The sequence below is a fragment of the Elephantulus edwardii genome, unplaced genomic scaffold (genome assembly GCF_000299155.1).
Source record: "Elephantulus edwardii isolate Elephantulus edwardi_28Jun2011 unplaced genomic scaffold, EleEdw1.0 scaffold00088, whole genome shotgun sequence".
NCBI classification, from domain to species: domain Eukaryota; kingdom Metazoa; phylum Chordata; class Mammalia; order Macroscelidea; family Macroscelididae; genus Elephantulus; species Elephantulus edwardii.
In genome coordinates, this window is record NW_006399838.1 from 5,181,364 (window position 1) to 5,195,547 (window position 14,184).

Below are 14,184 nucleotides of genomic sequence, written 5' to 3' on the forward strand. Positions count from 1 at the left end.
GAAACATAATGTATACGAATGAAACATAATGTATACGAATTTTGTATGCTTATCAATACAAAATATTGTACTGGAAGCAGGAGCGGCATCCACTTCTGAAATGGCTTGCCTCCGGAAACTCTATGTACGAACAGTGCTCAGGCTGTTTGTTCATAGGGTCGCTATGAGTCGTCTAGGACTCGACGGCATCAAACAACAACAATCAATACAAAATAAAAAGAAGGAAGGACTTTGCCACTGGACCATTTGTACCCACTCCTGCACGGTGTTACTGAGATCTATATGAAAGGATGCATTTGCTTTTAAGAAGAGTGGCTCTCAGGGTTCGGAAAGAGGCCTTCACGGAAGATTGCAGGCAGAGGCTGCAGGCAGCCAGGAAGCTGCGGCTGGCAGGAAGTTAAGAAGGCAATGCAGGGGGCTCCATGGGGAAGGGAGTGGGTAAGGAGAGAGGGAGCAGCTTCTTCCTCCAGCCTCTCCAGAGCCAGCGTGGGGACAGTCCTTCAGTCCAAGCCGATCACAAACCATCAGTTACCTTCTGCTCTGATGGAAGTCCTCACTCTTCTGTAGGACTGGCCTCTCCCTCCGGAAAAGGCACAGCAAGAACTGTGGGTGTGTGTGTGCAGTGTCCAAGAGAACGACTGACGGATGGTAACTAATTCCCGTGTCAAGGGCTTCTGAATCCCCAGCCCTCAGTAATGGGAGGGAGAACGCACAGGGTCACACGCTCTGGGTTTTCTGGTGGAGCAGCCTTGGAGTGGGGAGAATGAGATGATCACAAAGCTTGCGTTTTCATCTTATTATAATAAAACTTTAACAATGCCAAACTCTTGCCAAATGATCACGTAAAGCAGTCAATCTCCTCTGCTCTTGGGGTCAGTGCCCCCAGGCAGACACACAGGTCCAAGTTCAGAAGGGCTGTGGGGGCACTCCCCGTCACAGCGACGTGACTGTGGGTCACAGGGAGTGCTGACAGACAGGGCGTCAGGGCACCATTAAAAAGTTGGCACATCTCTCACATTAAAGGTCTTTTCTGAAGGAATTTAACAGGAGTTAAGAGTAGAAAAGAACTGCCAATTTTACATTATGGGAAATGGGAAGGATTCAAAAGCACGGAAATCAATATATCATAGTTTCAATTGCATGTCATTATACTTTCTTCAACTCTCTGCTCCCTTCTCTGCTGGGCGGAAAGCCGGTGTTGAGACGAGGCCCGTCCTGGGACCAGCCCCCCGCCCCGGTGCTGTCAGAAGCTGTTCTATGACCTCTCACACCGTGCCCTCATGGCACTGGGGTAGGGAACAAGCTGGGTGACGCATATGAAAGATGAAGTCTCAAGGTAAGTGTCTCCATCCTCATCTCCTTCTGGTAGGCCATGGCACAAAACACCACACACCAACACTAACTTCTGTTACTCTCTGCTTACTCACTGACACAAAGACTAATCAAAGCAAAGCAAAAAGCACATAAGCCAATATAAAAAGAAATAGCCTCCTTTTTTTACCCCAACCCTCCAATTATTGCCCATTATTTCAAGAAGCAGAAGACATCTTTTTTCAGAGCCACCCGGTGGCCTCTCGAGAGGCGTCTGGAGGCCAATACTCCCCGTGGCTAGAACGGCTCTGTGAGAGTAAACATACTTATCAAATCTTGTTTTACAGAGATTTTTGTTTTAAATCTTTTTGTCAGAAGACTATCAAAATGTCAGAATTTATTAATAAGTAAACCAGAGCCTTTTGGGATAGAATTAGCACAAGGCTGGCTGCCCCAGAGTCGATTCTGAATCACAGTGGCCTCTGGACAGAAGTGCCAACACAGGGCCTCCAAGAGGGTAATCGTTAGGGATGCAGCCTGCCTTGTCCTTCTCCTACAGAGAGGCTGGTGGTTTCAAACTACCAACCTTTGGGTTAGCAGCTGAGTGTTTAAGCACTGTATCACCCAGGTTCACTGGCAGCTGATTTAAAAGCCAACCTCTGTCAGCAAGTAGGTTTTCACTTACAGTAACCCTCCACTGATTTTTTACAAACAGGTAGCAATGTGATATTTAATACTGTCAAATATAGATAGCATAACTCTTGCCAATTCTAATTTTTCACTCGTACAATTCATTGACAGCAATTATGTTATAACCAATACCTGTTGACAAATGCTCTATCACCATAAACAGAAACTGTTTCTAACAGTGACTTTCCTGTTTTCCCCCTCGCCCACACCTTTGATAACTAGTAAACTCTTAATCTCTATATATTTGACTATTCTAAGAATTTTTTATTTGTAATAACACTTGTTCTTACTTCAGTCATACTTTCAATGTTCACTAGGATGTGACCTTTATCAGAACCTCAATTCTCTTAATGGCTAAGCCACACTCCACTGTTCCATGGGGTTCTGAGGATATAAGTTGTTTCAAGAGACTGTTTCAAGTTCCCATGGAACTGCTGACAGCTTTGGACCACCGATCTTTCAGTTAGCAGCGCAACATGGAACACAGAACCCCACAAAACCACTTGTCCCAGGCAGACAGCAGTTCGTGAATATTAGCAGTTTACAATGATCTAACCTGCTGACCTGAAATGGCTTAAGATCTACTAAAGACCCACAAATGCCATCTTTCAAAACACATTTCATAATGTCACAAATCAACAGGCACTAATAAATTCAGGATGACTATATTCATTAACAATGACAGGCCATTGCTTTTTACATTTTTTCCCCTCAATTTCCTTGCACTCCATGAGAGGCGAGAGTGAGTGTGTGTGTGTGTGTGTGTGTGTGCATGAGAAAGAGAGAGACAGAAACAGAGAGATGCAGTCCCCCTTCTGCAGAAGTGGTGCTGAGAACGGGCATGCTGAAACAGGAGCGTACGGGATACTCTCATTCCACGGCGAACCTAAGAGTCCTGTCATTTTTGTAACAGCAGATGGAAGCAGAAGGCATTATGTGGAAGATCTCTAACACAGGGAAAGTGCATTTCCTAAGGGACTACCACGCTGGGGACAGAGGCCATGCTTACAGATAGGGCATGAAAGAGCTTTGTAAAATAAAAAATGACTAACACTTAACAGGTTAAGTCCCTACTCCTGTATCCCCAGCTCAGAATGGATCTTGAAACAGTTTTTGCTTCATATTGAGTTTTTAGGCTTTTTAAATGAAATGTCAACAGCTGTGGAAAGGTAGAAATGATCTAGAAAAAAGTAAAAAAGTCCTTTTCATTTAAATTGTACTCTGGATGTATAGAGAGAGATAGATAAACACATCTCAAAAACAAAACAAAGAACCTGACGACCATGTAGTGAAAAGCACGTGGGAGCTGACGCGGTGGGTTCCCGAGGCTGTGAAATGCACGGGAGGACACGGCCCGTCCGTCGCCCTCAGAGCGGCTGCGGGATTTGAGACGTGGCCTTTGGATTAGCCACCCAACTCTTACGGACTACGCCCCACAGCTGCCTTTATATATTAAAACAAACTACGAAACATTTCGAAAAGAACATTTATGTTTTCAGGGAACGTTTACACAGTAACCTTGGCTCCCCTTTAACAATTACTGCACAAGCTGCTCGGTGAAACTAGTTACACCTTTCACAGGGGTCAACCCTTTTAACTCTGATAGATGGTCCTTTAATCCAATTTCCCTGTCCCTTTACTCTCTGGGGACACCTAGTGGTACAGTGGTTAACTGCTCACTTGCTAATGAAAACGTTGGCAGTTCGAGCCCTCCTCCCACCCCCCATAGGAGAAATAAGTGGTGGTTTGCTTCCATAAAGATCTGTACTCCTGGAGACCTTATGGGTAGCTCTCCCCTGTCTTATAAGGTCTCTAGAAAGGATAATCAATTCAACTACTCTGGCTTTTCTCATACTCTGACTTCTGCTGTAGAACAATTGCTGGTAATTTGTTTCATTCAGATACTTTTTTAAAAAAGGCATATAAGTGTGTACTGGTGATAACTATTTTATGAGCCCATCAGTATTTAGCCAAATGATCCGTCATTGCTGTATTTAAGGTGTTTATATTCTAAGAAAGGGATGAGTAAACATTCTGCCATTCTTACAGGCAGACCTCAGAGACAGGCGGTGGGTTGTGCTGCGGACAACGCTGGACATATTGTCACGAGGGGCCAGTCTTTGGGAAAAGACATCTTACTGGGAAAGGTGAAGGGTTACAGAAAGTGAGGAAGGCCCTCTACACATCAGCGTGACACGCTGGCCTCAGCGTGACACGGTGGGCGTCACAGAGAGCGGGTGTGGGGAAGCCTGTGAGGACAGAGCAGGACAGGGCGGGACTCACAGGGCCCTGTGTCTGAAGGGGCGGCACCCAAAAGCTCCAAGCTTAGGACTACTCCATTTGGGAAGAGGGTGTCTTTCTCACGTTAATGAGGTCATAATTGTATAAACTGTATTTTAAAAGCTATCACTTTTGAAAAATAGGTAAGAGCAGATGAGGCACAGAGAGAAAGACTTATGTCAGGCCATACAAATATCACTTAGAGATTCAGGAAGAGAAGCTAGAAGTGGCCTTGCCCCAGAGCTGAAAAGGAAAGTCTTCATCTAGCACTGGCCCCTGAAATCAGACTTCTAGATAAGGCAAGGGATGTGCCTTTAATCACCTAGAAACTGGAAAACAGATCTTGGATCACAAGAGTTGGTAACTCCATCAAGAATTGCAATCACAATCCAGTGGGTGAACAGATCAATGCAGGCACCCAAAAGGGATGCTGTGAGTCAGGGGCTGGTTCAGAGAATGAAGGGAAACCAATACTGAGAGTCTCTTCTGGTGCTGAACCTGAATTTGCCCCCATTTATCTATTTAGTTTCATTTAATTCAGTAATATTCAATTCAGAGTTTACAGTGGGTTTATAGTGAGAAAATTCACTTTCCCCCTCAACAGTAACAAAACTCAACTCACTGCTGTCAGGCTGGGACCGACTCATAGCTGCCCCCTTAGTGGGTCTTCAGAGGTCGTAAGATGAACGGGAGGAGTGTGCCACCTCCCTCCCATGCAGCAGCTAGTGGATTCAAACCACCTGCCTTTGGGTTGGCAGCACAACTCCTTACACAAGCCCACAGTGTGCCATACTTCTCTTCCCTAATGCCCATGTATTTTAAAATCTTTAAAAAACATTGTTGAAAACAAAACTCTTTACCTAAAACTTTTGTCAATCCCACAGCAATCAGTTTCTTTTTCTGGTGTGTATTCTTTCAGTATTTCTCTACACAGACTGTTTTTAGCCTTCCTTTCCCAGAGCAAACAGGCTATCACGCTGCAATCATCATAAAGTCCCTTTTTATTTTGGCTGAAGTGAAAGTGTCACAGCACAAGGGCAGAGTTAATGGAGAGCAAGTGGTAACTGCCCCACTCTAGTATAGTCTTCTCCCCAAGCCCAATTCTCCCAGAGCCTTGCTTTAAAAAACACGGGCAGAACCTCAACAACAGATTAACCATAACTGCGTTCCTGGAACCGTAACTGCTGCCCTTGCCTCAGTGCCGTATGCAATTATCGGGGAACATGGACCCATTAAGGTCATGACGAGAATTAGCATCAACTCAAATTCTGTTAGGGCAGCATAACATTTCAGTTCAATAGCACAGACAAATGCATCTTCCAAATTGTTAGTGCGGAGTTACGATCCTAAAACTCATAAGCTGCTCTTGTTTTTCTGATCCCTGTATTAGGTTAATGCAGCATTAGGTGAATGTTTACTCTGGGCACATAATTTTCTTGCAAACACGGGAATCAAAGACATTCAGATTTTCTGGTGCGAGATCTGTTAAAAACAACAGACTTAATTACTTTAAGGCCAAACGAACCTAAATTTTGTTTTCTGTTAAAATGAAACAAAATTTAATGTCATGCCCATTTGCTGTTTCATGTCAGTCCATCCAACTTCAGAAAAACCAGTTCTTACAGTAGGCTGCCTGGCTCACAAGAGCTAGCACATGGTGCAAACTGCTAATTGAATGATTACAATCTGACTACTAGGGATAAATGTATTACTCTGAATACGGAGTACTCTGATCCTCTACTAAATATATAAACAGGACCTTTAGGTTGGGACACGTTTGAGTTGAAAGTCTGAATACAAGGGAAATGAGTATCACCGTAGAAAAAGAGTAATTTTCCTAATAATTGTAGGTGATTTGGATGAATTCCAAGGCGACTGACCTTGAGGCAAGATATTCATGTTATGATGTCCTTTGGGAATCTCTTCTATTTACATGAAGGACTCAAACCTCACACATGAAGTGAGATTAGCAAGTGGCATTTACTGGCAGGCAGACCCAACACACTATTCCTCTCACTAACCCGTAGTCAAAAGCTCATCTACCCGGTCTGGAAGACTGGAGTCTTCTAACGAATCACCCTGTTAATTGGAAAGCTTTAAGCGTTTCATAGAATTTTGCTGCCTCAATGAACATAATCCGCCCAGACCAAATCCACTGCTGATGAGCTGCCTCCAGCTCTCAGCCACTTTGGAAGGAGTAGAAAAGCTCCTGGAGGGTCTCTTTAGCCTTGAGAAGCAGACTGCCGCACTTTTCTTCTGTGGAGCAGCTGCTGGGTTCGAACCACCAATCTTTTAGGTCAGGGAATGGATGATTTAACCACTGTGCTACCAGAGGTCCTTCAATGAATGTTAAGTAGAAATCTATTTAACTTATTAAGAAAGCGTCCTCTCTCCTCTGGAGCTTTCCTTTCGGCAGAGCACGGGAGCCGAAATCACAGATGTCTCAAGTGCGCTCACACTGAGCTGAAAGTCCATCGAGAGAGGATTTCTCCATCATCTTTAGACGATCCTGATGCCCACACTGATACTCATGGCATGAAAACCTCAGCCCAATGCTGAGAATTCCCTTATTTTCTACTTTGCTGTCACTCTCTTGGTCCTTGAACAGTATGGAGTAAGAGGGAGGGGGAGCGGAGTGAAGACCTGGCTGCCTGTAAGCCTTTGGAGAATCCTTCTAGGTCATGGTCTCCTGAACAAGAACTGCTGCTCGAACATACTGCAACATAATGCAAGATTCTTACATTCAAAAGGTCCTTTCTCCCCCTTCAGACTCTCGCTTTTTCTATGAGAAGTTACAGTCAACCTGACACAGAAATTTCAGGATGGTACAGAGACTTCTAGAACTTTCTGTGTGGATCCTCAAGGAATTGGAATTTTCCAAATCAGGTTTTAGTAAGAGGCACATGCCCTAGTTTAGTATCTCTTAACAGGACAGTGGGCTCAACTTCACGTTTCAGGAAATAGGGTGGAGAATCTAATTCAAACATTAAACAGTAACTCTTAAGTGAGGATGGTATAATTCTTCCAAATTTATGACTTGTCATAAGCAAATGCTAAAATATGATGAAAAAAAGAGATGACGCGTCCTAATCATTTACAAGAGACATCTTTCAGTAAAGGATTTAACTTGACTCTAAAATCTCACTGCTTGAAGTGCAAAGGGAAGGAGAAATGGGAGGAACACCAGAAATTACCTTCATGTTTAATTTCTTTATTTTATAGGTGAGGAAAAAGAACAATTCAGTGACCATAATGCACTCGACTCTTTAACCTGACAATTATGCAGCTCAGACTCATTCATTTTCATTGCGCTTCTGCTACAGAGGATTTAAGGGCTGAGATTACTCACACGGCAGGTGAGGAGAGCCATTCAACCTAGACGTGTGCAGCCCTCCTTTCAAATACCCACAGCCACGCATTAGTGAAGTGTTTGCGGCAAAAGAAGGATTTTTAGAGCTGATGATGAAGAAAGGTAGTTCAAACCATATTCACAAACCACAACTATACTTTTCCTCGGTTCTCCCCTTGGCTACAAGGAGAAGAAATAATTTCTTTATGACACATGTGCAGTAAGAACTTTTTAGGGAGCGATGAAATGAATGTATATGCTATAAAACAAGTGTGTTTTTGCCAAGAGCCACAGTTAGAAACCACTAAAGCAATACACAGGTAGCAAAGGTATCAATTTAAAGACTAAGGTGTGCTCGATCCAAGCTATGGTATTTTGAACTGCTTCACGATTCTCCAAGTTGGACAAAAATTGACGGAAGAAGAATGGACACCTCTGAATCATGGCGTTGGAAAATAGTACTGACTAACCCATGGATTGCCGAAAGAACAAGTGAGCCTGCTTGGAGCAAGTGCACCTGGGGTGCTCAGACCCAAGGGTGATGGAATTTTGTTGTACATACTTTTGGGCATGTTGTCGGAAGGGCTATTTTCTGGAAAAAGGTGTCATGCTGGGAAAGGTCGATGCTCACTGAAGAGAAAGATGCTCAACAAGACAGCCCGACACAGCCTGTCACGAGACAGCACATGACAAACCATGAGGGCCGTGCAGGCCAGGGCCGCTACGAGGCACAGTGAACCAGACGGCAACAGCTGCAACGACACAGCTACAGTGGCAATGAGGCAGTGAGGGGGGTTAGTCTATGGTGTGTGTCGCTGCTGACCAAAACCTCGCATGACATTGAAAGTTAGGACCCGCTAGCCAGTCCTGAGGAGAAAACGGGCAATCTCCTCACTAAGGTTCACAGCCTCAGAAGCTGATGGAAGGCCACTGCTGACTCGTTAGGGTGTGAGTTTCTTAATAACAATATAAATTCAACTTCAGACAGCTAGCTGCCGATCTGAACTAAGACATGTTCCCCATTTTGAGAGTCCAGGACCAAAACTTGATAAAAACTTGAGGGGAGCAGAACTGACAACCACTAACGCAGTAACGAGTATTATGGTAAGACTAAGCCAAGTTGCTCTCCCTTGCTCCTCAGTCAAGATCCAAAGTTGACAGCTGAACAGAATCGATCACTCACGACAAGAGTTCAGTTCAAGACCTTAAGGAAGGTCATCTTCCAACTAAAATTAGGCTGCAACTTCATCCTTTTAAATCCTGAGAAAATTATTTTACAAATAGAATGAGAATTTATTATGCTCTATTTTCCCATTACTTTAATAACTTTCTCAGAGCAAGGACAAATCTAATTTACAAAAAAGATAAATTTAGATTCTAGCTCATAAGATTAAGAAAAATATCGTTCCTAATGGTAAGTTTTCTTAAATTGCCATTTAAAATTCAGGCCGGCCACTGATGTGATTAACAAGGTGGACCTTGGGTGTTTCTTTGGAGAGCAGCGTGCACTGGTTACGAGACCTCCCACTGCTTTCTCTCTGGCCTGTTGGAATGTCTCATGATAACATGCTCATGCGACCAAGTGCCCTGGGGTGTTCTGCACCCAGGAACGGCTCTGGAGCTTGTAACTGGATCAGACCACACCACTGTCTGAAACCCTGTCCATCCACTGCGCCTCCCACGGGGGGGGCACAAACCCTGTCCATGCACTGTGCCTCCCACGGGGGGGGGTGCACAGACCCCGTCCATCCACTGTGCCTCCCACGGGGTGGGGTGGGGGGGTGCACAGACCCCGTCTATCCACTGTGCCTCCCACGGGGTGGGGTGGGGGGTACACACCCTGTCCATGCACTGCGCCTCCCATGGGGAGGGCACAGACCCTGTCCATGCACTGCCCCTCCCACGGGGGGGGGGGACAGACCCTGTCCATCCACTGCGCCTCCCATGCGGGGAGCACAGCAAGACAGGCCGGGCATGTCTGGAGGCGTCTGCTCTCCCCACTGTGAGGCAGCCGCCGGGCACCGTAAGGCAGTACTGACAAGATGGTGTTCTCTAAAGCACTCTCTCCACCAGCAAAAGCGGAGAGCCCAGGAGAACAGGCAGAAGATGGTCTACGGAGCTGTTAGTCTACAACTGCCTGTTCTTTCCAGTTGTTTTCTCCAAATGAGAAATTCCCCGTCAGTTAGACAAGAGACCTGTGAAATCTGACCAAAAGACACACAGCACAGTAACCTCAATAATCTGGGGATGTTGTCGTTGTTGATTGCCTTCGAGTTGAGCACGACGCATAGTGACCCTATGAACAAAAGGCCTGAGGCCCCTCTACAACTCTCGACACTTATCAACGTTCACAGAGTTTCCAGAGACAGGTTGTTTAGAAGTAGATGCCACTCCTGCTTCCAAAGCCGGGGATGAGTAAAAATAGGAATTAAACTCAAATTTGTTCCCAATTCAACTATAGTGGTGTTTTTTTTTCTCTCCATCAGTCAAATCACTGCAGTTAAAGTCAAGTCCAAATACCCTTCAACAAAGTCTTTCCTGAACTTTGCCACTAGATGGGTGATGTCTCCTCCTTAAAACCACTGCACCACGTTCTCCTGGGGCTGAATGTCCCCGTGACGTGTAAGGTGCTATGTTCCCAGGGGCAAAGGTCTGTTCTTTTTTTTTCTTAATTTTGGTCTGCCCTGAAGGCCACCTCCCACACAACAGGACACCCCCTGCAGGACACGGATCAAAGCACGAGCGTGAGGGTGGACGATGGGTTGGGTCTGTGCGTAACTAGACCTGGCTGCCTTGGAAAGGAACAGAAGGACCATGATGGGAGGCAGACACACTTTAAGCCTGCAGTAGGACCCACAGGTAGAGGCGACAGGTGGTCCCATCAGGCGTGCTGGGCTTTACGGCCTGCCCCGCCCCCTTCCACCAATTCTCCCACTTGAACTTTGGGGAACAGGACATTCTGTCACTAGCAAAGGGCTCTGCATCTAAATTATTGCTAAACACAGTTCAGCGGCTGTCCTCTGATAGGCCATCTTCAAAGGAAATGAAGTTAGGGCAAAAAAAAACCACTAAGTGAAAGACTGGCTTTGATTCCTACAGCCCAGAGTGTTTCCTGGGCAGAGGCTCCTAACAAAACTCCTATTTGCTCTAATGACACTGCATCGCCCACAGTCACGGGGAACAGTCCCCATCTGGACATCACCCACAGCCGTTCACACTGGTAAACATGTTTGTCCTGAGGGATGCTGAATATTTAAAGAAGCAACATCTCTAGGCTTATTTTCCTGTGCATTTGTGACTAATACAACATTATTACACAGTGCAGATCTGAATGCGACAATTTTCTTCGAGGTAATTCTCTTCATTATCTGGCTTTGTGAAAAGGGGGCGGGGGAAGCCAACAATACTCAATTACGTTGAGGGTCATTAGAAAGAACACTTAGCTTAGAAATCTGTTAAGGATGGGGGGTGGGGGCACAACTGTGGGTATTAAATACAGGGCTCATGTCCACAGGCGCTGTTCCACGAGAAGGAGTTCAGAGGCCGGAAGAACAAGCCACACCTGGCTCAGGGAGGCAGCCACAGAGCCGTGGGGTCTCGCCCTCTCACCTCTTGTTCCTGTCCTCCAGCTGCAGCGTGTACACCATGTCGTCAGCGGCATGCGTCTTGGGGCTGCTGTCTCCCCACTTGAGCTTCAGGCTCTGAGGACCGGCGGCAGCACATTCTAGCCTCGGAGGCAGAGGGGGTAACGGCCGAGTTTTTGCCTTGATAAACTGACTAAATGGTCCGGCTCCAATTTCATTTACAGCTTGAATTCTGATCCTGGGGGGACAAAACAAAACAAAACAGAGGATGCAGGGTTAAGCAGAGTAATTCTTCATTCAGAGAAACATGCCACAGAAGATGTCTCACCTGCAACATTTTTTTTAGTATTTAAGACATTTAATAATTATAACCATCAAACCATTATTCTGCAAAAGACGAACACTAAATATCCCAGAGGCGTAAAAGAATGAATATAAATTCTCACATGTAAAATGAAACAATGAAATTTGTTTTTTTTTTAAAAAAAACAATGACATGAGAAGAGTAATTATCAACCTATAGCAGTAACTGACCAGTCAGCTGCTGTAAGGACTGCATTTAAATTCTTAATATAAATCTCAGCTATTTAATCTCTGGCCACCTGCAACATTTTAAATAAAAAGTAGTGAACCCAACTCCAGACCAACAGGCCTGGGCCACACATGACAGGTGACTTTTTTCATTTTTTTCTTTCTCCTCTTGCCACCGCGCCCAGGTTTGCAAGGTATCCCTCAGTTTTAAAATTAAAACAAAATAAAGCTTTGTTGTCTGATGGAAAGCATCCTGAAAAAATGTCTTTCCGTTTTGTTCTAATCACCCTTAGGTATCCTAAAATTGGTTTTGGAAGTAGGTAGGGGTAGAGCATAAATAAGCGAATGAGCATTTTCTTCAGAGCTCAAAGCAAGGACACAGAAACTTCAACACTTAGAGGGCATTTCTCCTCCTCTCCCTCTCAGCAACCTCCCCTCACAGTCTAAACCACAGCTAAGAGTGTCAGCGGTGATGTCAGCCTCACGTTAAAAGATCTTAACTGGATGCTTAGGGGCTGCATAGTTTTATGGGTAATAAAGATATAGTAATACCACCCTTATGGGCTAACCAGTAAAAACTGAAGCAAGTTAAATGTCCTATTATCATCCCTCCTTATTGTTGTTGTTGTTCCTCTAAATTCTTCCCACCTGACTGAAACAGTTCTCCGTGGCAGAACATAACTTCCTGCCGCCGTCTCACCACCTCTGTCCTCAGTGAGCCCACTTCCCTGCCTGCTTTTCCAGGGCAGCCACGGACCTACATGCCCCTAGCGCCTTCAGCAGCCCCTGCTGGTGCATCCTGTCTTCACTGTAGAATACAGGCACTTGCCACAACTGACCCAACTGACCACGTGACCTGCCATCATTTCCCAGCTTCACTTCTTTAACAACTCTGGGCTCCACTGCTAGCACATCCGAGGAAGTCTTGACCAAGACATCTTGCTCGGTACAGAACACGGAGAATAGTTCCTGGGTGCCACAAATGGTTAAGTGATCAACTGTTAACAAAAAGGTGGGTGATTCGAACCTACTCAGAGGTACGTTGGAAGAAAGGCCTAGAATTCTGCTTCTCAAAGGTTATAGCTTTGAAACCCTTCTACAGCAACTGTACTCTGTAAACACAGGGTCACCTGGAGTCCAAATTTACTCAACCACAAACTTTGTTACCGAATATCATAAACATCTATACTTCATACACATCTACACTCTCTTCTCATAAATACACTGTTGTTGTTGTGTGCAGTTAAGCTGACTATGACTCTCAGCAACTGAACAGCGGCTCTGACCCCTGCTCTATCCTGAGCCAATCTCTGTCTCTGACACACCTGTCCTCATTAATCCAGTTACTGTATCAATCCATCTCATGCTGGACCTTCCTCACCTATGCTGTCCCTCCACCCTTCCGAGCATGAAGTCTTCCTCCAAGGACTGGTCCCTCCTGGCCATGTGACTAAAGTATGGGATATGGAGGCTCAAAACATCTTTAATAAATATACTAAGGTGCACCTAATCCAGGCAATGGTCTTTGTAACTACTTGCTATATATCAGAGGACTGGACAATGACAAAGATGACAGAAGAACCATTGACGTCTTTGAGCTGTGCAGAAGAAGAGTCTTGAACATACCATGGACTGCCAAGAAAACAAACAGGTCTGTCTTGGAGAGGGTGAAACCAAGTCTCTCCTCAGAAGCTAGTATTTTGAGGCTCCGTCTCACATACTTTGGGCACAAAGCCAGGAAGGACTGATCCCTGGAGAAGGACATCATGCTCGAAGGGTGGAGGGACACTGCCGGAGAGGAAGACCTCGGATGAGATGGATTGAGGTAGGTGTGTCGGAGTCAGTGAGACTGGCTCAGGACAGAGAAGGTGTCAAAGCTGCTGTACACAGGGTCCCTGTGGGTTGCAGGAGACATGATGGCACATAACAACAGCAACAACAACGGAAGATTGCCTTTCAAACAAACAGTCCTTGCGTGTGGAACTCCTTAATCATGTCGGCTGCCCCAGTGCGAGGTGGTGGTGGTGGTGGGGGGAGGAGTGAGGAGGGAGACAGAGTTAGAGAGGGCGAAGGAGTCAAGGATGGACACCTGCATCTCATCTAATTACGATGAGAAAAACGTTGAAGAGGATGATCGGGAAACTTTTGTGTAACTTCTCAGAAGTACAAAACAACAGTTAAAGTAGCCTTTGTACGGAGATGTGCTTGGAGCCAGTTAGAGGGGCTTCCTGGAAGGGGACCCGTGCTGACTCTGCAGTCCTCTCTCCTGACAACTAAGCGTTGCCTCTTGGTCACCAGTGCCACCATTCAGTCTCTAGGAATGCTAATTTACTCCACCTGAGAAGGAAAGACTTTCAAAGTGGCCCACTGCTTCAAGGAAAACCTGCTTTTCTACAGTTAAGTTTACCCCTAACTCATTTTCTAGATCCCTTCTTCCCA

General features: G+C 45.4%; 1 protein-coding gene across 2 annotated transcripts in view; it reads right to left on the reverse strand.

The window, feature by feature from the left end:
* The window catches only part of FNDC3B (fibronectin type III domain containing 3B), a 406,030-nt gene that overhangs the window by 12,932 nt on the left and 378,914 nt on the right, over nucleotides 1–14,184 (reverse strand). For both annotated transcript variants that reach the window (XM_006890351.1, XM_006890350.1), the window contains one exon: nucleotides 11,240–11,452. In XM_006890351.1, the coding sequence (XP_006890413.1) occupies nucleotides 11,240–11,452 (213 nt within the window). The remainder of the gene's footprint in view (nucleotides 1–11,239; nucleotides 11,453–14,184) is intronic.